The 26673-nt window shown below is 42.9% G+C and overlaps 1 protein-coding gene across 7 annotated transcripts in view; it reads right to left on the bottom strand.

Annotated features, from left to right (window-relative positions):
• The window catches only part of TACC2 (transforming acidic coiled-coil containing protein 2), a 190057-nt gene that overhangs the window by 142317 nt on the left and 21067 nt on the right, over positions 1-26673 (bottom strand). For 6 of the 7 annotated variants that reach the window (XM_054982163.1, XM_054982159.1, XM_054982164.1 and 3 more), the window contains exons 3-5: positions 22009-22202; positions 20059-20106; positions 896-6526 (exon numbers count right to left, since the gene is read on the bottom strand). In XM_054982163.1, coding sequence (XP_054838138.1) covers positions 896-6526; positions 20059-20106; positions 22009-22202 — 5873 coding nt within the window. The remainder of the gene's footprint in view (positions 1-895; positions 6527-20058; positions 20107-22008; positions 22203-26673) is intronic. The other variant, XM_054982166.1, reaches the window with a different exon arrangement.

Here is a 26673-nt window from a genome sequence, read left to right as displayed (position 1 = left end):
TATCGGAGAAGAGGTCTCCGTTCATAGAATTGAAATTTATTCATGTAAAATATTTTCCTGCTATGCAAAACAATGATAACATAAACCTATAGAAAACAACTTTTTAATAAGAGAAAGTAATCTCTAAAAAAATAATTGTGCAAAGGGGATTTCTTACCAGATGAGACTGGATTTTTAAACAGCTCTAGTACTGGGGGAAAATTAACCTTGTTTAGGGCTGCACTGTTAATGTCCTAGGTCCTTTTCTGTGGGAGAACCACAGAATGCAAAACCAATGCAAAAATCTGCAGCATGCAAATCCCAAATTAAAAATCCCATGCTACTGAACACCTGCATGAACACATTACAATTAACTGCAACCACATTTAGGCAACTGTCATAGAAACTACTCCTTTTGTGTTATTGGATAATAAAATATTAAGGCAGTGGGGCATTTCAAAAGAACAGCAAACCTTTGAAGATACATTGAAGTAATCAACTTTGACAAGTGGATATTGTGCATAGCAGAAAAAAATCCAGGTCTAACATTTTTAAGGTATGCATTTCTGTCTGCCGCTTCAGATAGCTTGCAGAAGTGCCAGATTTTTAGGTACAGGACTGTCTGAGTTATGATTAATAACTGTGAGGTAATGTATTGTCTTGGCCAAGAAATAAGTGGAAAGGACTGCTGAACCTCCACCTCAGAATATATCTCTGCTTCCTCAGCAAGCCATAAACATTTTCCTGAATAATATTACGTTCCACTGAAATTTAGATTCAGGTAGACTGCAAAACAGGACTAACCCACATCTTACCTTTATGCAATAATTAGATTTATCCACCCTACCAGCTATTATACAATATCAAACTTCAATATACTGGTAAATTTCTTTTACAATTATTTTTAATTAAGTACCTTTCAGCAGGTAATCCTTCAGTAGCCATAGCTGGATGTTCAGTGGGAAGGTTTTGCATCAGTTCAAGTAGTGAAGTGGCTGATTCTTTATCCTGGATATTCTGAAGGGAACTTTTTTGCATCCAGTCCATTTCTCTATGGTGATTTGCAGAAGCAGCATTAACCTCTGTATCCTTAAAACATGCATTTTGTTCCATCCTGTGAATGGTTTCGGAATGTTTTTCAGCATCAGACCCTTGATCACAATTGCTGAGTTGCAAAGCTGAATCACTGTCATCAGTGAATAATATCCCTGTCAGACCTGTTTTAGGGGTATCAACCAAGCCATGCCTTTCTGTTTCTGCTGTGCTCATTGTAGTGTCATTTGCTTCTTCTACACACTCCTTATGCACGCTGCCAGATTCTGGTTTACAGTCACCCGGGGAACAATCATCAAGGCCTACTTCATTTTTAAAGTAATCTATGAGGCCATGTATTTCTGTCCTCTGTCCTTGCTCTTGAGAAAGTGGCAGGCATTTTGTATTTCCCAGGGAATCCAGCATAGTATATCCTGTATCCTTTTGCAAATTTTCATCCAGATGATTACAGCCAGCAGAGTTCTCGTTTTCACCTGGCAATGTTCTAGACTGTTCTGTTTGTACTTTATGTTCACAAAGGACATCTAGAAGAAATGGCAATGGTGACATCTTGCCTGAATTAACAACAACACTCTCATCATTTTCCTGTTCTTCACTTGGCATCAGGTAGTGGCATAGGTTTCCATAATGTATTAGCTCTTCTTCAAACAAACCTGGTTCTGCATTACACAGGCTACTTAAATTATTTGCATCTGCAGAAGTAGTACTAGCAAAATCACTCTTTGGTTCAACGTCTGAGGAAACAGCAGCCAATATAGACAGTTTATTACCAGGAGAAGATAGTAGATTTGCTGTTCCTGGGCCACAACCATTAGCAAGCTGTAGTTTTCCTGTTTCCAGGCTTACTAGATTACCATCATTATCGCTGCTCACTGGACCAATAAATTCACTTTGCTCAGTCTTCATCTTGTTTTTGTTTATTTTTAAGCTGTCTAAGTTTGGCAATGTTGTTAGAGATGGTATGCCACTTAAGGAATATTCTTTGACAATTATGTTTTCACCAAGCAAACGATCATCACTAGAGTCTTGAGTGATTGCCAGGAGTAGGTTTTCTTCCTGAGCTACCTTCTCTTGAGTAGCTCCACTGGAAGTCTTAGCCTTTAAAGCTGACACGCCTTCTTCCATTTTCTGGTCACTTTCAGGTTCTCCATTTTCAGTGCTTCCATCTATGGTTTCCAATACTTGTTTAAATTCTGGTATTTCTTTAACTACAAGGTTGTCATTGCCATCAGCAATGTCTTCATCCAAAGGGTGGTTTATTTCTGGACGCAGAGAACTTTGAACTGTTTTCTCAAATATTTTGCTGATGTGCTCCCTGAAATCAGAAAAGCCAATGCCAAAGGCCCTGGAACTCAGTACATCTGCTTCCTTTTCAGAGGTCTCTGAAGACTGCTTGGGAATATCTGTTTCCATCTTGGAGGTGGAAAAATTCTCCATGGAAGCACGATTGTCTCTTTCTGCATTCTGTGTATTTTCTGCCAGCTTCCTCTGCTTGTCATCTGCACAGGTGATATTAGCAACAACACCCTCATTATTGCCTGCGTGCTTACTAAGAGATGAAAGGCTCAGAAGCCTCTCTTCTAAGCTTGAAAAGCTGAAAAGAGATTCCACTGAGCTGTCATATTGCTGTGCTTTGAAGCTAACATCACTTTTCACTCCTTTCGTCCTAATTGCAGAGATCTCTGTCTGCAGCTTCTCGAAATTAAATGGTGACAAACTTCCTTCAAACTGGCCTGCCTCAGCAGAGCCTTGTAAGGTCATGATATTCTCTTCTGAAGGGAAACCTTGGTTAGGAATCCCAGATTCTTTCCCTGGGACTGTCTCTGAAGGAATGTTGTTTGAATGTAGTACTCCAGAATCCCTTTGATCTACTGTGCTTTTCTCTGCAGAATTATCATCTTCCCGTATAACCTCAGCAGCAGAAATATGCAAATCAAGACCAGTACCTAAGACATTTTGGCAAGCTGCAACCTCCAACTCATCTTTTTGTAGCCCACCCACAATGCCATCATTCAAACAGTCTGCAGGTTGTTGGCTTGCCATATGCTGTTCACAGAGGTCTGTTGTAGAAAATGCTGATGCAGAAAGAGCTGTTTGTTCTGCTTCAGATCCATTAGGTAAACACTCAGTCTTTTGGATACTGTCCATTTTAGTCAAAGTATTGCTGGCAGGCGTTTCTGTATGTTCAGGTAATAGAGGAGGATGATATTCCTGTGGTTCTGTGACTTCATCAGCTACGAGCATAAAGTCCTTTTCAAAAGTTATTTTTCCATGTTCATTGTTTAGGATTATTGCATCAACTAAATTCAGATTCTCTTTTATTTCAGTAGCTGAATTTCCCCCTACCAATTCTGTTTGATTACTATGCAGGTTATGATCAGTTCTATTCCTCTCAGAATCAGCACCAGCATGAGTTATTTTAAGATCTATTGGCAGAGTCTGTGGTGCAGCATTAGCAGGGTCTGTATTCTGTGCTGCTGGAATGCATTCTGTAATACCAGTGTTGCTTTTAACGTTGTCGTCTGCCATTCCACATAAATCACCCGACTGCTCGTTTATGACAGATTCTTTAGCACATGCATCATCCAGACTTGCTTCTTCATGAAGAGAGTCTGAAGTCAATGTATTAGAATCATCCTGCTTCAACTTGCTTATGATTTCTTCCCTGGGACAACTTTCTCCCTCTTTTAGGTTTGTTGGAGTTTGCTGGTTGCTATCTTGCAGAGAATCTCTCAAATTTTTAGATGCCTTTGGTTCTCTCTCTGTCTCACAAAGTGCTGTTTGGAGTAGGGGTGGAATATCTGCAACTACTGACATTTCACTGTCACATTGCTCCTGAGGGTTGCTGCATTCATTTAATTCCATTAAGTGTTTGTTTTGGGGACAGACATTGTTAAGCTGTTGATCGTCAAGACTTGTAATTGTGTTACTATTATCATTTTTTAGTTCTGAGCTTGAAATGTGTTGTTGGTTACTGCAGGCAGAGACAAGGGGTTCTGGACTTTCTTCTTGTTCCACTTGTGGAGATGGTATCAAAATCGTTACAGGCTGTTGGACATCTTTACTTTGAAGAGCTTCTAAGAAAATTTCATTGTCACTGATCTTTGGAGGATAATTATGCTCCCTTATGCTTTCATCATGCAAGTCTTCAGAATTCAACTTTAGTTGCTGAAAACCAGCCTCCATAACACCTGCTGAAATAAGCAGGCTGCCAGAACAATCCTCATTCAAACTTTGGTCATTTTCTTTTGTCATTTGTTCCTGCTGAAGTTGCTGTAGGGAGTCCGCTTTGCTTTCAGGTTCCTGTGCTAAAGCCGTGGCATTTACCTGGCCTTCATATTCTATCCAATATTCATTCTGTCCAGTTTCATTACTTTCTTTTATATCCACAGCAGAGCTTAGTTCAGCAACAGGCACAGGTACAGAGTCAGCCTCACTGCCTGCTGTTTGTTTTTCCCTTTCCAAAAGGGATGTGTGTTCCTGGATCTCTGTTTTTTCTGATTTAGCAGATTCAGCAAATCCTGCCCATTCATTTAAGCCCTGATGCTCAAGGATGGATACTTTTTCTTCAAATGCTGCACTGCCTTCACAGGTTAGTTCCTGCATAACTTTGCCTTCAGCCTCCCATATAGTTTTTATAGCTTTTGTGTGTTCCCCGGAGCCATCTCGTTTATTCTGCTTAACAGTATTATTCTCAGAGTGTAGCAGCAGCGAACCATGCACATTTGCTAAACAAACTTTCTCGGCCATTTTACAGGCTGGCAAGTTTTCTGGATTGAGATTAAAAAAAACACAACTCTGTGGGTGTTTTTCTCCGGGTAAATCTATTGCTTCAATAGGCACAAAGCTACTGTTACCCTGTCTCTGATATGTGGCTGCTTTCTCCGTCTTTGATCCCTGACTTGATTCAGGTAAATGATCATTAGGAGCATTCAAATTATATTCTGAATAGAGTTTTTTTCCCAAAGCTTTGTCACTGGCATCACTTTTTACACTGTTTAATATAGATCTTAAATGATCATCCCAGTTAGCATCCAAACTATTCTGTCTTTTGTTAACATCAGCAGTTAGCTCTGTCTCCTGGGAACTGTTCACCCCTTCAGGTACAATAGGACTTGTTAAAACGGGACTTTCCTGACTTTTATCCCCTCCTAAAGAAATGTCTTTGTTTTCTTCAGGTACTGTATTTTCTACTTTAATGAGCTCAGCAAGCATACTCTCACTGGTAAAGTCTGTTGGACTTCCCTCTAGTGAAAATCTTTGATCCATTTCAGGATTTTCCTTGATAACATTTGCAAGATTTTCCGGGTCATGCACAATAAGGGTCTCTCCACTCTCACATTCAGTTTTCACGCTTTTATTGCTGCCAGCTTGGTCTACTTTGTGCTGAGATGCAGGACTTGCTTTTTCTCCATCATATTCCTCAGGCATGAAAGACACCCTGGAAGGCTGTGGGGTCACTAGCGAATCAATGCAGTGATTTTCTTTTTCAGTAACAAATGGAGTTGCTGGTTCTTTGTTGATGACTTTATCTGAGCATTTATTTCCAGTCTGAGAATCCCTAGTATTTTCTTTTGCCGTGGGTATCAGTAACAGATTTGAAGTGTTAACAGACAAATTGGGTATAACAGGACAGGATGCGGACTGCTCCCTGTTCTTCTCAGGGAAAATTTGGCAGAGCTCATCTCCTTTGTTTGTTGCTGCATCTTTATTGCATTCATCAATAGTGGCAGCGAATGCAACAAAACTCAGTCCATCAGCAACTGCTCCATATTTTTCAATGTCTGAACCTCCTGTTGTGGGATAATTTGAGATTAAGGTTTCCTTTTTCATTACCAGGCTGTCTGCACCATCTGTGTTCTGTTCACCTAACTTCATTACAGCTAGTTCCTCATGACCCACCTCCAAAAATCCTGCCTTGCAGCTAGTCTCTTGAGTGCTCATTTTATCTCCCCCTCCTTTGCTCTCGGGTAATGGGATGACATGTGTCTCCCTCTTGTCGCTCAGCTGTTCACTCTGTTGTAATGGTCCTAATCCACTTAAATTGGGATGTGCAACTCTAGCTCCTGGAACTGAAGCAGCATCTGAAGGGGGACTACATTCCAAGCCAGAATGACCTGCATCTCCCTTGTCCTGTTTATCAGGAGTGGTGGTAGTCTGGCCAGCTTCTGAGTCACTGTCCATAGATGGAGCAAAAATAGATCCAGTTTCTTTGTCATTCACAGAGTCTGGCCCAAACAGCAGTGCAGGCAACCCGCCTTGGCCACCTGCAAGACTCCCTGCAGCAGATTCCAGAGCACATTCTGCAAAAGCCATCAAGACAGGCTGCCTTCTGTCTTTCGTTTCTTCAGCCCATTCCAAGAAATCAGACCGGACTTTTTCTTCTTGTTCATGCAGGATGTTATCTGATGCCGTCACCTCTGCTGATGCTGCAAGTAGGTTTGCACTGGGTGATTCTTCAGCAGCATTGCTACAGAGAACTTCATTACTATGGCTGCCAACAATGGAAACGTTATTCATTTCAAATGGACAATAAAAGTGGAACAACAGAAAAACAATGCATATCATAGAAGTTTCAAGGCCATGCAATACATGCATTGCAGTGCTTTTTGCTTTCATGAGGCAAGAGACCAAAGGCAAAAACTTTGTAATGATGCAGAGAGGAACATTAGGTGGAATGAAAGACCTCCAAAATGTCCTATCATTAACAGACTTGCTCCGATCTTGCAAACTGGAGTACATGGCTTCCTTTATTGAGTCAGGCCTCATTTCCTACCACCTTCCACTTTTGCTAGTGTTAAGGGGTGTTTTTCTGAGGACCCCTCTCCTAAAATCCTATGTGAGCATTATTGAAGCTGACCCACCCACACAAGAGGCAAATTTGCCTCAGTAGGCAGATCCTTTCTCCTTAACTGTAGAGATTGAACTACAAGTCAGCTCAATCTTGCATTGAGGTGAGAAAGTTCCTTTCAACTGTAAACATTTTTAATTGTTTTTGTTCCGTAAATTAAGATTCTAACCTTGAATGCGCTTCTTCCTAGAAGTATAACAGAAATATGGCTCCAGCTTTTCAGATGTTTGTATAATTCATTTGTCACTCAAGCTTGTCAGGTGCCATGCATTCTGGGAAATGTGTCATTTTGTGTCATTCTGAAGGGGTGTTTGTATTAACCTTTTTTGATCTTTTATTCTGTAAACAATTAGCAATTATTCTGTAAACAATTAGTGCTAAGGGTATATAAGATTCTCTGATGTAACTGGTCTTTCTGATGAGAATGGCTATATTGTTCCTGGTTTATAAAGATTATGCAGTTCAGCTCTAGACTTGTATTACCTTTTAGTAGCACATTTCTAAATCAAGGAATTAAGTCTTCTATCCCACACCTTCCTGGGATTAAAGGCCACTGAACTCAGAGATACATGAGTAAACGTGCAAAAGACTGGGCTCCAAAATACCCCTCTCTTTTTTTTCTAGATCAGATACTGGAATTTCTGGGCCTAAGAGTTTTCTCACATTCATCCTGCTTGGCTCTGTGATTTGTTTGGTGCCAAGAAAGACATTTTCACCCATCACTGTTCCATAACTGAGTTACTCATCTCTTGCCAGACCTCCTTGTGTTGCAAATCCAAACTAATCAGTGCTGCCTTCTCACAACATCCCTAATCTGTTGCCGCTGTCATTGTCTTCTCTAGCTATCAGACTCTATCTTTGCTGTTTCATCTACCACCACTGTGCAATAGACTGGGAATGCATACTGACTCCCAAGTTCCTACTGGATCTCAACTGGTTGCTCCCTTTAAGGAATTCTCCCTAGATGACCAGCTCTGTACAACTTGTGACCGACAAACTGAATACAGCCCACCAGCTATGCATGGCAAGAAACTAGAAATACGTTCCTGTTCCACTCCCTTCCTGGAACAGCAAACACAGGGTGATTGTTAAGCAGATGGCAGATTACAGGTTACAGCTGGTGGAATGTATTTAGCATCTAGTAATGAAAACTGCTTTGACTACTTGCTAAGGGGAATCTGAGGTTCCTCTGAACCCTTATTTCCAGGCATTTGAGCAGTGAACATACAGAACAACGAGCCAAGCACTTCAGAATCTGCTTGTTACCTTTCCTGTGCCATTATGTACCTCTGTGTTTGAGTGCTAAAGAGATGCCTCATGAGAACAAAGGCATAACAATTGCTGCACTTAATGATTAAATTAATAACAACAACAACAACAGTGCACTTACAAACCACCTTTCAGGGCTGATTAGTGCCAGAGCAGTGAACAAATTCAGTATTATTATTATCCCCACAATACAGCTGGGAAGCTGGGGCTGAGAGGAGTGGCTTACCCAAATCCACCCACAGAATTCACGGCAGTAGTGGAACTAGCAGAGTGCTGATTTGCAGCCCAGCCACTTAACCACTATGCTACCGCAGTAATGCTCACTTGGTAGCAACACATTGCTCTTTGACATGACACCCATGGCTCTTAGCACCAATCCCCAATGGGACCTGCCCTGTGTTTCAGGAAAGCGGGCACAGTCTTTGCCCATTAGGGATTGTGGTTGGCAGGTAGTTTCCACCTTGAAACTTCTCCACCTTGCTTCTGGAGAAGTAAGCTGTATGCTTCCCTGAGTTGTAAATCTGATGCTCAAGATGAAGAAATATGGCTCCCATAAGTTTTGGAGTGAGTATCACTGGCATTCATCCTGCATTCATGCATCTTTTTATAATACTGTGTATACTTGTTATACAGAAAAGGCATATATTATGTGAAGCAGGTGTTATGGTAGAGAGAAAAAAGAGATCCAGGAGGATCACATAATATCCAGGAGGAGCACTTTCTAAAACATAAGGGGCAGATGAGAAAAGCAGGGGTTGGGTTCTAGGGACAACTGGTCAACACACATGGAAAAAGCTCAGAGCTCACAAAGTCTCTGTCTCTTCACCCAAGAGTCACAGAACCTGGGTCTCTTCCACATGGTCAGATTGCACCAGTTCAGATTTCATTCTGCTTCTCATGATCTCCAGAGTTATGCACATGGAAGGTAGGCATAAGATGCAGAATCAAATTTTCTCTGGCTTTTCCCTGAGTTTTTTTCCCCTGGCAGCCATACCATGATTTTCTTTTGAAGCCACTGTTGAGTTGCTGCTGCCTCATCTTATGTATGTGCAGAACTCTTACTCCCATTCTGCTTTTCCTCTCCCTCCTTTCCTTTCCCCAGGAGCTGATTGGTTGGCCAGTAAAGACTCCCTCCTTCCTTAGCTCTCTGAACTCCTTTTGCAGCTTTTTTTAGTAATGCTGAAACATTACTGCATTAATATTCCTTCTGTTGTGGGTTTACTTTTTAGTACTGTCTAAGCAGACCAGAGTCACAGGTAGCCTGCTAATACCTTCCAAGCACCGGAGGAAGTCGTCCCACCTTTCCTCCCCCTCCTTTTTAAAAACTTTTTAAAGTGTTGCAGTATTGAAGCTTTTTTTGCAACAGGCCCATGTAATAAAAATACATTCGCTTGTGGGTTGCACAGACCCCACATGCATGATGCACCTTTTGATGAAGATTTCATTTATTTTATTTATTTATTACTTTTACAGTTCAAAGGATTTCCAGGTTCCATTTTGTGAGGGCTAACAAAATGTTGGACGCTGCAGCAGTTGGATGCTGCAGGACTCGATAGATCACCCCCGCCCCTGCCATGATCACATGACTAGGTACATCCAATAGTGGAGCTTCATTGCTGGGCACCAAAATCATGTCCAATCAGTGAATAGTAGAACTTGGAAGGAGAGGGGAATTCTGGGCACCTGTTGCTGCAACATTACAATGCATGTGCAAAAGTTTTTTAAAAACTGACACGGATCACAAAGCCCAGAAAGCCCGACACTACACTGATACTTCTTTAAACGCCTGGAATGAAAAACTAGATATCAGATCAAATACGTGCTGCACAATGCAGAAGGCAGGAAGGCCAAGATGGATCAACATCAGTTGGAGTGACTAGTTATAAATGCTAGATTTAACTTCATGTGCGGAAAGGGCTCTGATTAAGAGGGGGCGGGGCTTCACTACCAGTTGATCAATCTCCTTAGGGAGGACCACATCATACAAAGAACCAAAGTTTGATACCTCCAAATGAATCAATATATATTTTGACTGATGAGACTTTAAATGTTTGAATTGGAACTAGTAATCTCCTTCACAGGTCTTTTGGCAGTATCCATTTTCCTTCTTTGGCTGCATTCAGATAGGACAAAACCCCTCTGTTTATCCTTGATGGGCATGGATGCGGAATGTTCTTGTGCATGCTTGCTCCCTTCTGCGTCCCTTGCCATTGTTGTGTGATTTACAGTTTTCTGGTTGGGAACACTTCCTTTCAACATGACATCACAGGCCTGGGAAAACTGGAGGTTTTTTTTTTTGTAAATTTTTTTTATTTTTAATATCTAACATAAAAAACTACAAAAGACTACAAAAGTACAAGGGAGGGAAAAAAAGGAAAGGGGGGACTGGGAAAAAGGGAAGAGCAACATACAAACAACAAACGCTACACTACATGTCTTGTATTCCCTTCATGCTGCAATTTTTCTTAGAAGTTAACTTTCTAATATGCTATCAGATTGGTAGATCTTATACAATACAGACTATATTCAGACTACATGTCTATATTCAGGAGTTTTGTTTTCTCCCCACAAACTGGAATTCTAAGCTACAGTTTAATTAATAATTAGAATCCCTATATGTAGGGAGGAAGCAATCTACAATGTGCCTAAGCACCTGCATTCAGATGTTATAACATATTGGGGGTTGATTCAACGCTTCACAAATCAGGGAGCTTTCAGTTGCACTCTATATAGGGGGAGAAGGGGGGAAACACACAAGCATTGGAACAATCTATGTTCATGCGCACAGAGATTTGCTGCAATGGCATCCACCTGTGCTTCTGAATAGCTGTTGTCTTTGCAGAAACCAAACCAAGCAAAACAATGGCACACCAGGAAATGGCATCATACTAGCAGATGGGTTAGTGATTTTTTCTGTGGGCTGGTAGTTTTTATGGTATTATTTGCAAGTTTGCGTTGTCCATTGGTTTCCTAACAGATGTATCAAAAAGCCAGTTGTTAAAAAAAACCTGTACAGCGAAGAGCAGAGAATCTAAAGAAAGAAAGACATAAGTGCCAACTGGTTCATAATTGTTAATTTTGAATCTCTCTAAGTCTCTGATCCTAATCAGTGCAATTTACTTGCAAGTGAAGACATATCAGGTTGGAATCTAAGGCTTTACAAAGAGGATATATTGGGGCTATAGTGTACCTTTCCTTGTACCTTGCCAATATATTGAATCTTGTACAACAGACAATAGCTCTAAGCAGATTAGTTTTGTTTCCATACAGACATTTTGCTCTGCTTTGGATTCCTTATCCCAGTGTTGTTTTGGGGCACATTCATATCACATGACCCTCTATTTGTCCTGCTTCTGCGCTTCCCTCTGCTGTGCTGAAATATTTCCCACACCTGGGCTGATTCAACATGGAGGACTTTTCCCCACTTCAGTGCACTTTTTTCATTTCCATGTGATGGAAATGCCAGAGTGGGGGTGGGGGGGAGGAGAGAGAGAGAGAGAGAGGAGAACAAACCAACTCCTGCCTGTGCAGAGAAAAGCCAGCTGCTTAGCCCTGCCCTATTCTGTGTTTGAGGAACTACAAGAATGCCTGCCTCCAGGAGTCTGTACTGCCAGAGAGGAAAAGAGACAGAGAGAATGAATGAACTCCTGCCTGTGCAGAGAGAAGCCAGCTGCTTAGCCCTGCCCTCCTCTGTGCCTGAGGTACTATAAGAGGGCCTGCTTCCATGGGCTTGTGCTGCCAAAGAGAGAGGGAGAACTTCTGCCTATGCTGAGAGAGATCAGCTGCTTTGAATGGTACTTACTGTATCCTCACTTTCCTGCTCATCTGGATTTCAGTTCTAGCTGTATACATCTCAGACCTGCAGGCTGGTATGTGCTCCCGGGATCAGAGTATCACAGCAATTTGGGGTGGAGAGAGGTGTGTTGGTGGGAGGAGGTATGGAATTCAAAGAAGTGGGTTGAGATATGGATATGCTCAGCTCCCTTCAAACCTCCATACCATCCCACAGAGTGATAGTGCTCAGACCCACTGGGTTTCCTTCTCTTCCAGTTTGATGTTGTGTAATCAAGGTTGACTCAGCCTTCCATCCTTCTGAGGTTGGTAAAATGAATACCCAGTTTCCTGGGAGTAAAGTGCACATGACTGGGGAAGGCAATGGCAAACCACTCTGTAACAAAAGTCTGCCAAGAAAACATTGTGATGCAACGTCCCCCCATGGGTCAGTAATGACTCAGTGCTTGCACAGGCTACCTTTACCTCTACCTTAATACCAAGTCAGTGAAGAACAAAACTGATACCCTCTGGGAGCTTATTAGGAGGGACAATTGTGACCTGGTTTGTGTGACTGAGACCTGGCTGACTGAGGAGGATGTGGTCCCTCTCACACAATTAACTCCACCAGGTTACTTGATCCTTCATCAACGTTGAACAAAAGTTTGGGAAGTGAGGTAGCAATACTTCTCCTGGATATTTTTCCATTCCAAGGGGTCCCTGTGCTAAATATTTCTGGCACTGAATGTGTAGGCCTGGCAGGGGAAGCTGGGGAGAGAATGGGTATTCTGCTGGTGTACTAATTGCCCAGCTCCCCAGCTGACACCCTGCTGAGGCTGTCAGAGACTGTGTCTGAGACTCAAAACAGACATGATGAAATACCTAGGTTCAGCTCGTGTTCTCTTACCTCAAGGTTTGTCGGGAAGTGTAGGCGTACTTGCAGCTTAAAGTTTAGCATTTACAGTGCAGCAGGGAGGGAAGTGCAGGCGTGGGGCACCTTTCCTCCCGCTCTCAAGGTGCATCGTGGCATTTTCCCTTCCCCTCACCTGGCCCGGCCCTGCAGAGCGATGCCTGGCTGCACCGGGAGACTTTAAGCTTCAAGGCCGCCCACACTTCCCTCCCTGCTGCTCTGTAAATGCTAAACTTTAAGCTGCAAGGATGCCCACACTTCCCTCCCTGCTGCTCTGTAAATGCTAAACTTTAAGCTGCAAGGACACCTGCACTTCCCTCCCTGCTGCTCTTTAAATGCTAAACTTTAAGCTGCAAGGACTCCTACACTTCCCGACAAACCTTGAGGTAAGAGAACACGAGTTGAATCTAGGTATTTCGTCTTGTTTGTTTCGGCTCTGATTGCATGCTGTAGTTCCCCAGGTCAGTGGACCTGGGGGACCTCAACATCCACACAGAGGCTGTCTTGTCAGGGGCAGCCTTGGACTTTATGGCTGCCATGAAAATATTGGGTCTCTCCCCGATTGTGTCAGCTCCCACATATGAAGCTGGCCACATGCTAGATTTGATCTTTTATGCAGAGGTTGATCCACGATTTTCTGTGAACCAGTACCATGGTCAGATGATTTCCTCATTAGGCCAGGATTGAAGTTAGCTGTCCCCTCTTGCTTGGGCAATGATTTGATTGATGTTCACCTGCAGAGATTTATGGATCCTAATGGATTTTGGAATGATTTTCAAGATTTCTCTGGACCTGCTGACAGAGGCAGGAATAAGGGTCTTCTGGAGGCACTCGACAGAGCTGTTCCCTGATGCCTTCTTTGCCATCGGCCCTCAGTAGCTCCATGGTATAATAAGGAGTTAAGAGGTTGTTAAGACAGCTAGAGTGTAAATGGAGCCAGGCTCATGATGAAACTATGAGAACATACTATAGGACTGAAAGCCAAGCTACAAGTGACTTTTTTCACATGGAGAACACTTGATCATTCTCGCAAGTTTTCCTGGGAAGTGAAGTCCAAGTGTCCTTCCCCTCTCTGTTATACAAATTCATGACCTGTCAGGTCCTGTGCTGGCAGCAATTTGATAGAGGCAGATTAGAAGACTTACAACAGGAGATTTTCATTGGGGAAGAAGATAATTCAATGTGCTAAGTAGTATCAGCCTTATACATTAATTATACTACTCTTAATACCCTTTCATATTACCTTTGCATGCTTGCTTATTCAGGCAAATTACATGAGTAGGACTTAGGAGGGAGTTTCAGAACTTCATTTTGATGCTATCAATAGACATTGTCCTGGACACACACACAACTGGTTTTGGTTATGGTGAAGGGTTACATATAAGCACTGTTTCTCAATTAGTTTAGCTAAATATCTTATGCACTAGTGTATTAAGATTAATTTGAAGCAATGGAAATGTGCCATCTTGTTCCGTTATCAAATCTTCTCAGCAAATATGAAACAGGAAAAAAGTGCATCTCACTGTCTACCCTGGCTATGATCCAGAAAACTGCAAAATGACAGGATCTCACTGTCAACTATGTCAAATAACCTAAAGCTGTTTTATAGCAGAGACCAGAAATTCTTGGCTTCTGGAGCACAGCCAATAGCCTCATTTGTTATACAGCAATATGTAGAAGTTATATTCAAGGTTGATATTAGAAATTTTACATGAAGGGCTGTTATATAGAAGACAATGCGGAGTTGTTTTCCGTTGCCCTAGAATATCGGACCTATGGGTTGAAATTAAATCAAAAGAGGTTTGGGCTAAACATTAGGAAGAACTTCTTGACAGTTAGATCAGTCCCTCAATGGAAGTCTTCCTTGGGAGGTGGTAGGCTTTCCTTGATTATTATTATTTTCAGCAGAATCAATCTAACTTGAGAAGCATATTTTTAAAAAGAAGTCTTATAGGTAAATGATAAACTTTACTGTTTTACATTCAGGTTGGGAAATATTTCAACCTTAAGAAATAAGTTTATTCTTTTCATCTGTGAATTATGCTCTTATTCCTAAGAAAGCATCAAGTGACTTCTAGCAATGTGATCCAGTGATTTGATACCTGACTGATTTTCAGGGAGTAAAACTATTGGTGTACTTTTTCTAGAAGCCCATGTTTCCTGTGACCACAGGCTGATCAGAGCTAATCTTATTCATCCTCTGAGATCTGTCAAAATCCCAGTTTGAAGTAGCACAGCCGCTTTAGATGTTGCACATTCCCTACACTGAAATGCTTGCCATGTAGGAAATTGTATATAATATGAAGCAGCTCTGAGAAAAACATAATGTGTGCCAGACTGAGTAATATCCAACATGCTGAAGGAGTAAGTGTTTGATTGAGTTGCTTTAATGTCACGGAGGGGTCAGACTGTTTGAAGGGTTTCTGATTGCAATTGAATGAACTGTTCAGATGCTATAAAGAGGGTGAGAGGCAAGGGGAAAGAAAAGACTTGGGGAGGTATGGGATAGAAGAAGTGAGGGCAAAGGAACAGAGGCAGTCCTAGGAAAGCAGAGAGGAAACTAAGAACATAGAGGCCGAATCCACACTCACTCACCATCCGCTTATCTTGCGCAGTCGTGGCAATTGGGTTCTTTCCGCTACCATGCTGTGCATCATCACATTCACCCTTCCAGTGCGTCTTCATGGTGCAATCATTTCTCCACACGCCACTGAGAAAAGCGTTACAGTGGGCGGTTCCATCCTCCGCCATCAGAATTGATGGCGCACGTCACTTCCTTTTTTTTTTTTTTTAAAAAAAGGTCAATTTTGCAGTTTACTGATATTCTGACTTTTAAGAAATGGCAATGTACCCTCCCCTTCATCTTTGATTGGCTCATTTTTTGCTCATCACAGACCACTTTCTAACAATTGGCTGGTTGGTATGGTGGGCAAATTTGAAATTAGATTGTCACAGTAAAGGCATTGTCCGGAAATTCTGCTGCTCAGAGTGTTTTTCTGCTTTTAGTAGTTAACAACATGGATGCTCAGAATGTGATATTTGTGATGATGGCTCAGATTGTGGTTGGCATGCTTCGCAGCACAGCCACGCGACACCATGAGATGATGCATTCTGTCTTTTGCACATGTTAGAATCTCCCACCTGCGTCCTAAGCTTTCAGGAATATATTTGTTTTCCGCACCTGCCGTGTATTGGAGACGATCGTTGTGGGAAATACAGGATTGCTCGGCTTGGCTCCTCACGCTCTTAAAAATGGTGGGACACAGTAGGGAAACGGTCCCCATGTGACATGCGCATGCTCTGGTGACTGTTTCTTTTCCCACGCAAACCGCTGCTCACTACAGTTGGTTTACCGGTGTACGACCTTTCTGCACTGTGCAAAAAAAAAAAAAAAAGCAGGGAGAAAACGGATTTCCACCACTATCACGTGGTTTGGAAGGAAGGCGCAATTGTGGTGCGGTGATGGCGGGGAACACGTGGAATGGGAAAGCGTGTGAGTATCTACATGAACAGTGCACCGCTTGAGAAAAAGGTGCGGATACAAAAAGGAAGCGTGGATTCGGCCAGAGTTAGAAAGAATGGACAAGAAAGGAGGCCAGATAGAACTCGTTAAAAAAGGAAAGAAAACACAGGGAACCAGAGTTCAGGAGGAGAATCATACATGGCCAGGAACTTCACAGGTAAACAGAGATTATCTTTACATGCTGATTTGAAATATCTGACCAAATTTATTACTGAGAGCCTTCTGATCCTGCCCCCACCCCCATGTCTCCACAGGTCAATAATTTTCTCCTGCAAGTAAGTTTAGTGATTTTTCATGGAGATAAATCATAGAATCATAGAGCTGAAAGGGACCTCTAGGGTCATCTAATCCAACACCCTGCACAATGCAGGCAATTCACAACTACCCTCCCCACACACCCCAGTGACCCCTGCTCCATGCCCAGAAGATGGCAAAAACCTCCAGGGTCCCTGGCCAAATTGGCCTGGAGAAAATTGCTTCCTGACCCCGAAGTGGCAATTGGCATTACCCTGGGCTTGTAAGAAAGGGCCACAAGAACTAAGCACTGGTGTAATCTTTCCTGCCCTCCCGTCTCATAATCTGCCTAGGTCCACAGAATCAGCATTGCTGTCAGATGACTATTGAGCTGCTGAATAGAGACATAGGATTCTTAACGCACTGTGGTGGCAGAGAGTGCCCTCAAGTCATAGCTGACTTATGGTGACCCCTGGGATTTACATGGCAAGAGACTAACAGAGGTGGTTTGCCATTGCCTGTCTCTGCAACCCTGGTCTTCGTTGGAGGTCTCTCATCCAATTACTAACCAAAGCCAACCCTGCTTAGCTTCTGAGATCTGATGAGATCAGGCTCACTTGGGCTATCCAGGTCAGAGCCTTATCTCACTATAGACGCTAATTTCTGCTGTAATCAAGCTGCGTTGTTACATTATACTTTCACATTTTGACTCCCTTTTTTGCTTCACCCTAAATGGCCCTAAATGGATTAAAGCCAGAGTATATGAGGAACCACCTTCTCCACTGTCCAGCCCACAAGTTAACATCCTTTTCCCAAACCTTATCTTTGTGCCCTACCTGCAGAGAGGAGACAGGGTTCTTTCAGTGGTGGCATTTCACCTTTGGAATACCTTCCCTCTTGAGGCTCACCTGGCACCTACCTTTCTGTGCTTTAGGCACCGGGGCAAAACAGGGGAATCAGGAGGTATGCTTGGCCACTGCCATCTGCTGGACTAATCAGGATGAGTTGCCACCAACTCTCACTGGGATTGGCTAGAACTGTCAGATCTGACCATGCAGCTTAGCTAGAGGACAAAGTTACACACCCGTTAAATCAACAGCGGCCCAGCAGGGCCAGAAAGCAAACTGCCAGCATCAGTTGGCACAGAGGGGCATAAATGGCTCCTTGACCGAGCTGGAAGAAGAAGATCCCATGATACCAGCTCATCCCACAGAACTAGAATAGTAGGGGAATGGCATGGAAGGGCTGTGGAGGACTTTTAAACTCTTACCAGCCACAGGCCAAGAGGGAATTTGGGAACACTTCTATTCCCAGGGTGGAGGTTGCAGAGGAAGGGAGGGAGAAGCAGGATGTTACCAAGGAACCCCTTCCCAGATGTGTGCTGTTGGCTGCAATTTCATCTTGGCTAAACTAGCATCTTGGCAGCCATTTTAAGATCCAACAATGCCTCACTTTGGGAAAGGTGAGGACAGGAATCTCCTTAGTCAGCCTATGCTAATGACTGGCCATCACCTTGGGATACCTGTATGTCTGCCACATGAGTTCACAAAACTGGGCACCCACCTTGGTCTATCAGTGTAATTTCATTAGCAAATGCAAGTCCTCCTGAGTGTAAAATCTAAATACTATCAAGTATCCAGGTGGGCTTGATCACTCTTACTAGAAGGCTGCCTCAAGCATAGATGAAGCCATCACCTGACAGGTCCTTTTGTCCACCCATGATATTCCCTGACCTGAATGCAATCACTTTTTGTTCACTGAGGATCTTCCCCTGCCTGGATGCAATCACCATTTTTGTCCTCCTGGGAAGTCCCCTCCCCTTAATACAATCAGAGCCTGGAAGTCCACATATGCTTATCTTGGACTCACTCCAAATTCCAGTATCTTACAACCATTTGATATTCCTTTATGTTGGCTCCAATAACTATTGCTGCTCTGCCAGCCAAAGCATGGTGGTAGTCTCATCCCCTCTGCTTGCTCTGAGGCTGTCAACTCCACTTTTCTTTTTCTCTGGAACTTCAAGGCAGTTCCTTGCCACGAAGGAGTGACCCTCCACTGCTTCACCCTATTATTTTCTCTGGTCTATTCAGAGCTTTGCCTAAATCTCCTTCTATTCTACTATCCCCCCCCCCTCCAGTATAAAGCTGCCTTTGGATTTCTGGATCATCGCCCTTTGGTTAAACAGATAACATACTCTATGCAACTCAGCATATAGAGGATAGGTAAATTCCTTCTCTTTTGCTAGACTTGGACTTTTCATTTTTCTCTCCAAACACTCCTTTCCTGGTCTTTACATCCTCTCCCCACCCCCAACTTGTAGCTATTTGCAGCACAGCAATCTTGCTTAGCTGGCAGCTTGATCTTCTCTTTCTCTCCTTCTCATTTAACTTTTCGTTCACATGTCCTTCTGGACACAGCCATCAATGTTCTTATATCTAAGTGCTTTCAATTCCTGCACCCTTTATCTTTCCCTAAATAAAATCTAAAGTTTGTTTTAGAAAATATCTGGTTGTTTTGTGGTTATTGGTAGCCTAATAGATTCACTTTTGCGCTCATTTGCCCACTATCTAGGTAAAGATTCCTAAACCACATTCTCTGCTTGCCGTCACTGATGAGTGTCTCAGTCTTTCAAACTAGATAGACTGCGGAAGCCAGAAGAGGTTTTTCACCAGACATTGAGTTTAAATTCCCCCCAGGTTGGTCTTGGTTCAGGTGAATGTCATGAACTCAAATAAGAGAGTCCACACATATCTGAGGATACATTTGAAGGGGAGCACATGTGGTAACAGGAGGAGAGGGACACAGCTGGCATTGAACCTCCTGCTCTCCCAAACTGAGGGCTGAAGGCCAAAACCCTTCTTCCAGCTGAAGCTGAAAAGGAGCCAGATGATGACAACTCTTTCTGGTCTCTACCCCAAGATGTTCCTTTGCAAGTTGAGGCCACAGCTGTCACTCAAGCAGGACAACCCCATGTCCCCTCATACCTGAGGAGTTCCATTTTTTAAAAGCTGTTTTTAAGGTTGCTTCTAGACTGAGGGCTGTTCTATGAGAATCATTTTAGCTGCTGAATGTTTTCTATGTTTTTATGCCCCTGACTTGTTTTGAAGCTGAAGTCTTCATATTTGTTCATTAATTCCTTTTACACTTATTTGAACCAAGAAGGACAGTGTTATCACCATACAACAAGCATAGAGGATTTAAGCAGTTAGGCTTTAGAAACATGCAGAACCAGCCCAAGGTATCCTCTGTTATCCAGAAACCCATAAACAGCAGAAAACTACGTGCAGTTGTCTTAAAAGCCAAAATAAGCTTACTTTTCTATAGCTGTACTGTCTTAGGAGCCAAAAACAAGCATTATGAATACAAAGTTTGATTCAGCCAGAATAAACAAATGTGTTTTCTCATGCTGACTACAAAAGGCCATACTTGATCTCTTAGTATATTGTTGCTCACATTGGCATTCTGTACCTGCTAGTGATTGGGGTATGGAACCCTGAGTCTTCCTTTACTTCAAGCCTAACAAAAAGAAGATTATTTGGGGTATGAGTTTGCAAGGGCTCCCTTTCCTTCCAAACAGACACCACAGGCCAGCTCCCACTGCCATGAAAGGTATAGGAAAAGAAAAACAGATACACATGCACTCATCTCCAGAGAGTAATCTTAAAATTAGTAAAGCAAAATAGCATGAAACAGACTGCTCTCACCACTTATAGCTTTGGTTTGTGTTGTATTAATTTAGATGTAAGACTAACAAAATGCTCATATCATCAAGCAGAAGAGATTAAGCTTTAAAGACACAAGTAGTGGTAAACTTATTAAAACATTGCTCGGAATTATGAGTTACATTCAACCAACCCTTCTGGTGGCAAAAGCAAAAGGAAAGATTCCTTTTGACTGCTAAAACACCCAAGCAGGGGATTGTAGGACCCACACAGAATAGCTATGGACAAAGGGAATCAGTCAAAGGTAAACAGAAAAGCTGGTAGGATGCAACCTTCTGCCTTTTGCTCTCTCCTCATGTGAACTTGCTACCAGAACGAATATTGTGTTGCACAAAGGCCAAACACTGGTATAACTATAAAGGCCATGAGTGGCACATTACACAACATACAGGCAAGAGGGTGAAACTGCACGTTGCAGATGGCTACGAAATAAGGTGAGCCAACACTGTTGTATGGGGGCAGACTAAAAGACCAACATTGTTTAATTTTACATTGGTCAAGGGATCTGCCGTGCCCACAGGTTAACCCGTTCCAAACCTAGTCACAGTGCAGGCAATTTGTGGGATACAGAAGAGTCTGGCTTTCTTTTTCTGTGCATCCCATATTATACCGGTGAGGCCACAATGGCTCCTGAGTCGTTAAGTGTTAATGGTTCAGGCTCCTCCTTGCCAAGACTTCTTTAGTGCTCAAATGGTGTATGCCACACCCTTTCTCTCTAGTTGCAATCTATGGATCGAGGATAATAGCATCCTTCAAAGGATTTTTGTTCCAGCTCCTAAAAGTATCCAAGGACCCAGGCTTCTGATATGAAGATTGCCCCTTCACCCTACAAACTGATGCCTCAGAGTGTTCACCTAAGCTTTACTGTGTACCACTTAAGCAACTTTGCCAGCATTGCTACTGCCAAATGCCTAACATGTGATAGAACCCTATGGTTACCCTTGCCTTAGGTAACTTCCTTAGGTAACTTCCAGAGCAAAGTAGGTGGAACTAGGTTAAAACCAATTGCACCAGAGGATAAAAAATTCCTAGAGGATGAAACTGCACGTTATGTGTAGTTCTGTGATACTCTGGGATAACTTATTTTTTACAAAATGTAGCCACTTATGAAGTAGAAAAGTGGCTCTTCTTTTTTGCCTGTTTCCCCTCTGGGTAAGTAACATGGATAGCAGCAGTTAAGGGGTGAGGAAAGTTTCAGTGGGAATTGTCATTCTCACCTTCACCAGTTTTCCACTTCAAATGAAAGGCTAAATCAATGGGTTTGGACTGGAGTAACTCTTCTCAGGATTGTATTGTTAGGACAGCATCACTGAATGTGTTAGCTTTGCCTTTAATTAGTACCCAATCTGGGATAAATTCTAAAGTTATACAGCAGCTATTAGAAAATGTTAATGACACCCTAAGATTGATACTATATACACAAGGATATTATGCTTGGTTTTAATCCAGAACAATCACATTCTAGTTCTCTCATTCACTAGTGATTAGAAGAATTCTTACTTTGTCATAAGCATGCATTAAAATGGCGTTTTTAAAATTGCTCTTTCCCTCAAATGACTGTAATAAAAGAGTGGTTAGTGGAGTAGTAAGAGATTTTCAGTTTGTATTGTTCAGGGTGTTAATGTAGCATGAATACAGTATGTTTCACTGGGCAAATTCTGTCATTCACAATTTGTAAAAGCATTCTATTTCCTACCTTGTATCTTGGGCAGCACAGGTAGAGATGTTATCTGGTAGTGCTGATAAAACAGCAGACTCTAATGGTGGGAGACCCACATTCTCTTGTCCAGTAGGTCTGCTCGCACCCCCTTTCCTCTGTTTTTTCTTTTTTCTTTCTGTCTCGTTACCAGTTGGCTGATCTGATTCTGGAACAGAAACTGGAGGAAGATCCTAGAAGTGAGACAGAAAGAGGTTGTTGGCATGGTTAAAGTGGTGGTTAAGGTGTTGGGCTGGCATGGTGTAACTATTAGAACACTGAAATAGGATCTGGAAGACCCAGAATCCCCACTCTTCTATTGAAACTTGTAGTGACCGTGGGCCAGTTATTCTTTGTCAGAGTCTCTCTACTCAAAACATCTTACAGGAGTAGGATCAAGTAAAAGATCTTACACTTGTTCTCCCATTGTAGATACACAAGCACTGCTAGGGAGACACACTGGAATATAAGACCTCACAGAAAGGAAGTCATTTGCGTGTCCCTGTGTAAGATGTCTTGTGTAGAGAGACTCTCAGTCTAACCTACCTCACAAAGTTGTTGTGAAAATAAAACATAGGAGGCCAGAATGATATACTCCACCCCGAGCTCCTTGGATGATAAATAAATAGCAAACAAAATATGCTAAGGTGCACTTAGATAGAATAAATTTCAAAATGTATTGTACTAATTGAACTCTCAGTGAAATAACTCAAAATTAAGAGCTCAGCTACAAATCATCATAAGGAAAAGCATTTCAAGTAGAAAAAAATAACACTGTGACACTGAGAGATCTCTGTCTTTTGGTGCTACACCTCTGAAGATGCCAGCCACAGCTGCAGGCAAAACGTCAGGAACTGCAATGCCAAGACCACAGCAATACAGCCCGGAAAACCCACAACAACCATCGTTCTCCAGCCGTGAAAGCCTTCGACAATACAACATTTTCTAAGAGCAGAACCACAAGTGACAAAAGGCACAGATTGGACACTTGTCTGCTTCCCTCAAGTTTTGATGGGAAATGTAGGCATCCTGGTCTCGCAGCTTGGCTCTCTGACTGCTGTCCAATGGACTTTTCAACTGTCACTTGTCCAACATTCCGCCAAGCTGCCTACATTTCCCATCAAAACTTGAGGGAAGCTGACAAGTGTCCAATCTGTGCCTTTTGTCACTTGTGGTTCTGCTCTAAGTTTCTCATGCTTCTTGTGATCAGCATATTTATCCATGTTACTAAAAATACTTAATTTAAAGTATTTTTTGTAAAAAAACCTTCTGAAGAACACAAATTGTTTTTAAAAAACCATAAATTTTACACACATCCAGTGCACAATGATGAAAAATGGGAAACACATATGCATACATCCTCTAGTTTTCCTGATTTAATCAGAATAGCTGAAGGGTGCAATATTCAGGGGAGGCGGGGTGGGGCGGGGTGTCCTGTCCTCAAGAGAACAGTGCATGCAGCTAGAGTCTTGTCTGCTATTTCAGCTTGCTGGCTGTGAGATATTAGATTAATTGCTGCTGCTATTTCAACTTATCAGTTCCTAGGCGTGAAGGACCCAACATTTTTTACACAGCTCTGTCGTCTGTACTATGCAAATAAGATAGCAGGGATGAACAAGGCTATGAAAAGCCTTGTATGATGTATCAAATATATTTCTGGGCATTGTGGGAAGAGGGCAGCAAAGTTTACTTATCAGGAGTACCATTTCCAAGGGCAATTACTGGTGGACAGGATTTCTTGGGGTTGGGCAGGATTTCTTGGGGTTCTTCAGGATCAAACAGCAAAAAAGAGCTTTATATTTTAAGAGCTTTTAAACTTTTTTTGTATTTCATAATACAATATAAGAAGGCCAATCACTTTTTTAAATAGATTCATTTTGTTGTTTATCACTTTTATCAATAGTTTGCATGTTAGAAGCAGGGAGCCAAAAAGAAACATAGGTACTCTTGAGGTATTATATGTGGTGGATCATATATCCCCTTAAATAGCACTTGTTTTTTACATTTATGCACTAATTTGAAACCATCTCCCAAACTCTGATGAAACCTTCCTTCAAACCCTTCCTAAAAATCTAATTTTTCCCATTTCTGGTATAACTCCTTAGTTTCCATCCTTTTGGAAACTCGGCCTAATAATAACAACAACAACATTCGATTTACATACCACCCTTTAGGACAACTTAACACCCACTCAGAGTGGTTTACACCCACTCAGAGTGGTTTACAAAGTGTGTTGTTATTATCCTCACGATAATCACCCTGTGAGGTGGGTGGAGCTGACAGAACTCTGGAAGAGCTGTGACTGACCCAAGTTATCGATCTGGCTTCAAGCGAAGGAGTGGGTTATCAAACCCCATTCTCCAGATTAGAGTCCTGCTGCTCTTAACCACTACACCAAAATGGCCATAGCTCCTCATCACTGTCTGATGATTTCACTTCTTGCGTGACCCAAAAGTGACAGTATTATGTCAAGGCCAATTCTTTAACACTTGATTTTTTAAAAAAAAGAGTTTCTGGCCCCAAACTCTATGTATTTGACCAAGTGTTAACAAATCAGCCCTGGAGCAATCCTGTCACTTCTGGGTGTCAGAACTCATATCATCATGCAGTGATGTGGAGCATGCAACCCCCCCCCCCCATTTCACTGCCCTGCCTCCTCCTGCCAATCTGCTGGAAATTGGCAGCCAGAGGCATAAATTGCTGGGAGATAGTCCCCCTTAAGCAGGCACCTGGCAGTGTTGGGAGGTCTTATTATTCCCAGCTGAGGGGGAGGGATCTGGCACTCACCTTTTCTGATGTCTTTGCATGCACATGCTCCCGGGGCAGGACAATGATGTCACTTCCAGGAAGAGATGTCATCACACAGCACCTGGAGCATGCCCAGGAGGCCTATTCCCTTCCTCCCCCACTGGCCAAGTGAGTAGTTGGCAGGGGGTGGAGGATGGGAGCAGGAGATCTCCGCCCTCATTGGGGGACCTGGGATCCCTTCCTGGCAAGCCTAGCTAGAAGTGATATCGCACACCAACCACATTCCGCCCTCCCCTCCCACTAGCCTTTGAGGAGGTGGCAGATAATGGACAGGGAGTCATGGGCTAGCCAGAGCTCAGCCCAGCGGTAGGGATGACTCCTCGAGTGAAGAGGAGCCCGGTGTTTCTCAGGACTCCTCAGAAGAAGGAGAACTGCAGGTAACCGGCAACAAGTCTGCAGAAGTTGGCATGCAGAGGGAACAGTTGTCAGCTAATCATGCCAATCCAAGTTCACAGTCAGCAGCTGGGCCAGAGCCACCAACACCCTCCAGCCCTGATGCAGCAACCCAATTGAGCGCTCCCAGCACAATGGCTACAGGTGGAACCCAATTGCTTGTTTCCAGCCCTTCAGCATCGCCCCCACCCTCGGAACGTCGCAGATGGAGGCTAAGGGTAAGCCTACAGGAACGACAGCAAAGCACACGCTTCCTGATTTGATGCCAGCTGCTTGTGGATAGTGATGAATAGTAACCACAGGATAGTTCCCAAGCAGCTGGTGGCAAGCCCAGCCCAGCTATAAAACCCAGCCATGGAAGACCAGGAGGTGTGGAAGCATGAGTCAGATCCTACTCCCACTGCAACGACTCCCTTGAACTTTGCCTTTCTCCTGTAGCTTTCGGACTGTGCCTGCATCTAGACCGGACCTTACTGGTAACTGATCTATGAACCTCCTGACTTGACTTTTGGACTTCAGACTCACCTCTGGCTTTGGAATTGTGCTCTGACCTTGGACTGGACTTTGACCACTCTGCTTGGACTGGCTGTTTCCTCTGCATGCCAGCTTCTGCTGACTCATTGCCGGTTACCTGTGGTTCTCCTTCTTCTGAGGAGTCCTGAGTGACACCAGGCTCCTCTTTGCTTGAGGAGTCATCCCTACTGCTGAGCCCAGGCTGGCCAAAGACATAAGGACGGCAGGGAGACTAGCGCACCTAGAACTATCCCGTATACTTTAAGTAGAGTTAGTTACCAGATTTTTATCCCACTCTCACTTCAAGAAACTAATTAATGTTGACATAGCTCTCCTGCTTCATTTTATCCTTATAACAGCCCTCTAAGGATAGGGTTGGTAATCTCCACGTGGGTCCCAGAGTTCTCCTGAAATTACAACTGTTCTCTACACTATAGATATCAGTTCCTCTGAAGGACTCAACAGCTTTAGTGGGAGGACTCTATGGTCTCCCACCCCCACTGAAATCCCTCCCCAAACTCTGCTCCTGGCACTGTCCACAAATCTCCAGAGATTTCCAAAACTGGAGTTGGTAATCCTAAGTGATAGGCCAAAAGACTTTTGGTGATTTAGAGATGAAACGGGATTTGAACTTGGGCCTCCTCAGTTCTTTTTCGCACTCTAGCCACCATACTAGCTCTCTTTTGACAATTACTGCTATTTTGAACATGTAAGAACAAAAGGTAATTCATTGTATCAACACTTTCTAATTGTAGAAATATGCATTTTTTTAGTTACTTGAGATTCTTCATCAAGCAGTGGTAAACCCAACCAAAGTTACAATTCTGCTTCCTCATTGCTTTCTCAAGCCAAACATCACTTCAATGAAGAATGTTGAGGTGATGAGAAGGAAGAAAAGCCCTGATCTATTTCCCCACTTCATGAAACAACTGCAGAAGCGACTCTGCTTGT

The sequence above is a fragment of the Eublepharis macularius genome, chromosome 6 (assembly GCF_028583425.1).
Source record: "Eublepharis macularius isolate TG4126 chromosome 6, MPM_Emac_v1.0, whole genome shotgun sequence".
Classification (NCBI taxonomy): domain Eukaryota; kingdom Metazoa; phylum Chordata; class Lepidosauria; order Squamata; family Eublepharidae; genus Eublepharis; species Eublepharis macularius.
Note: the sequence above shows the minus strand (reverse complement) of the source record. Positions and strands in the feature narration are given on the sequence as shown.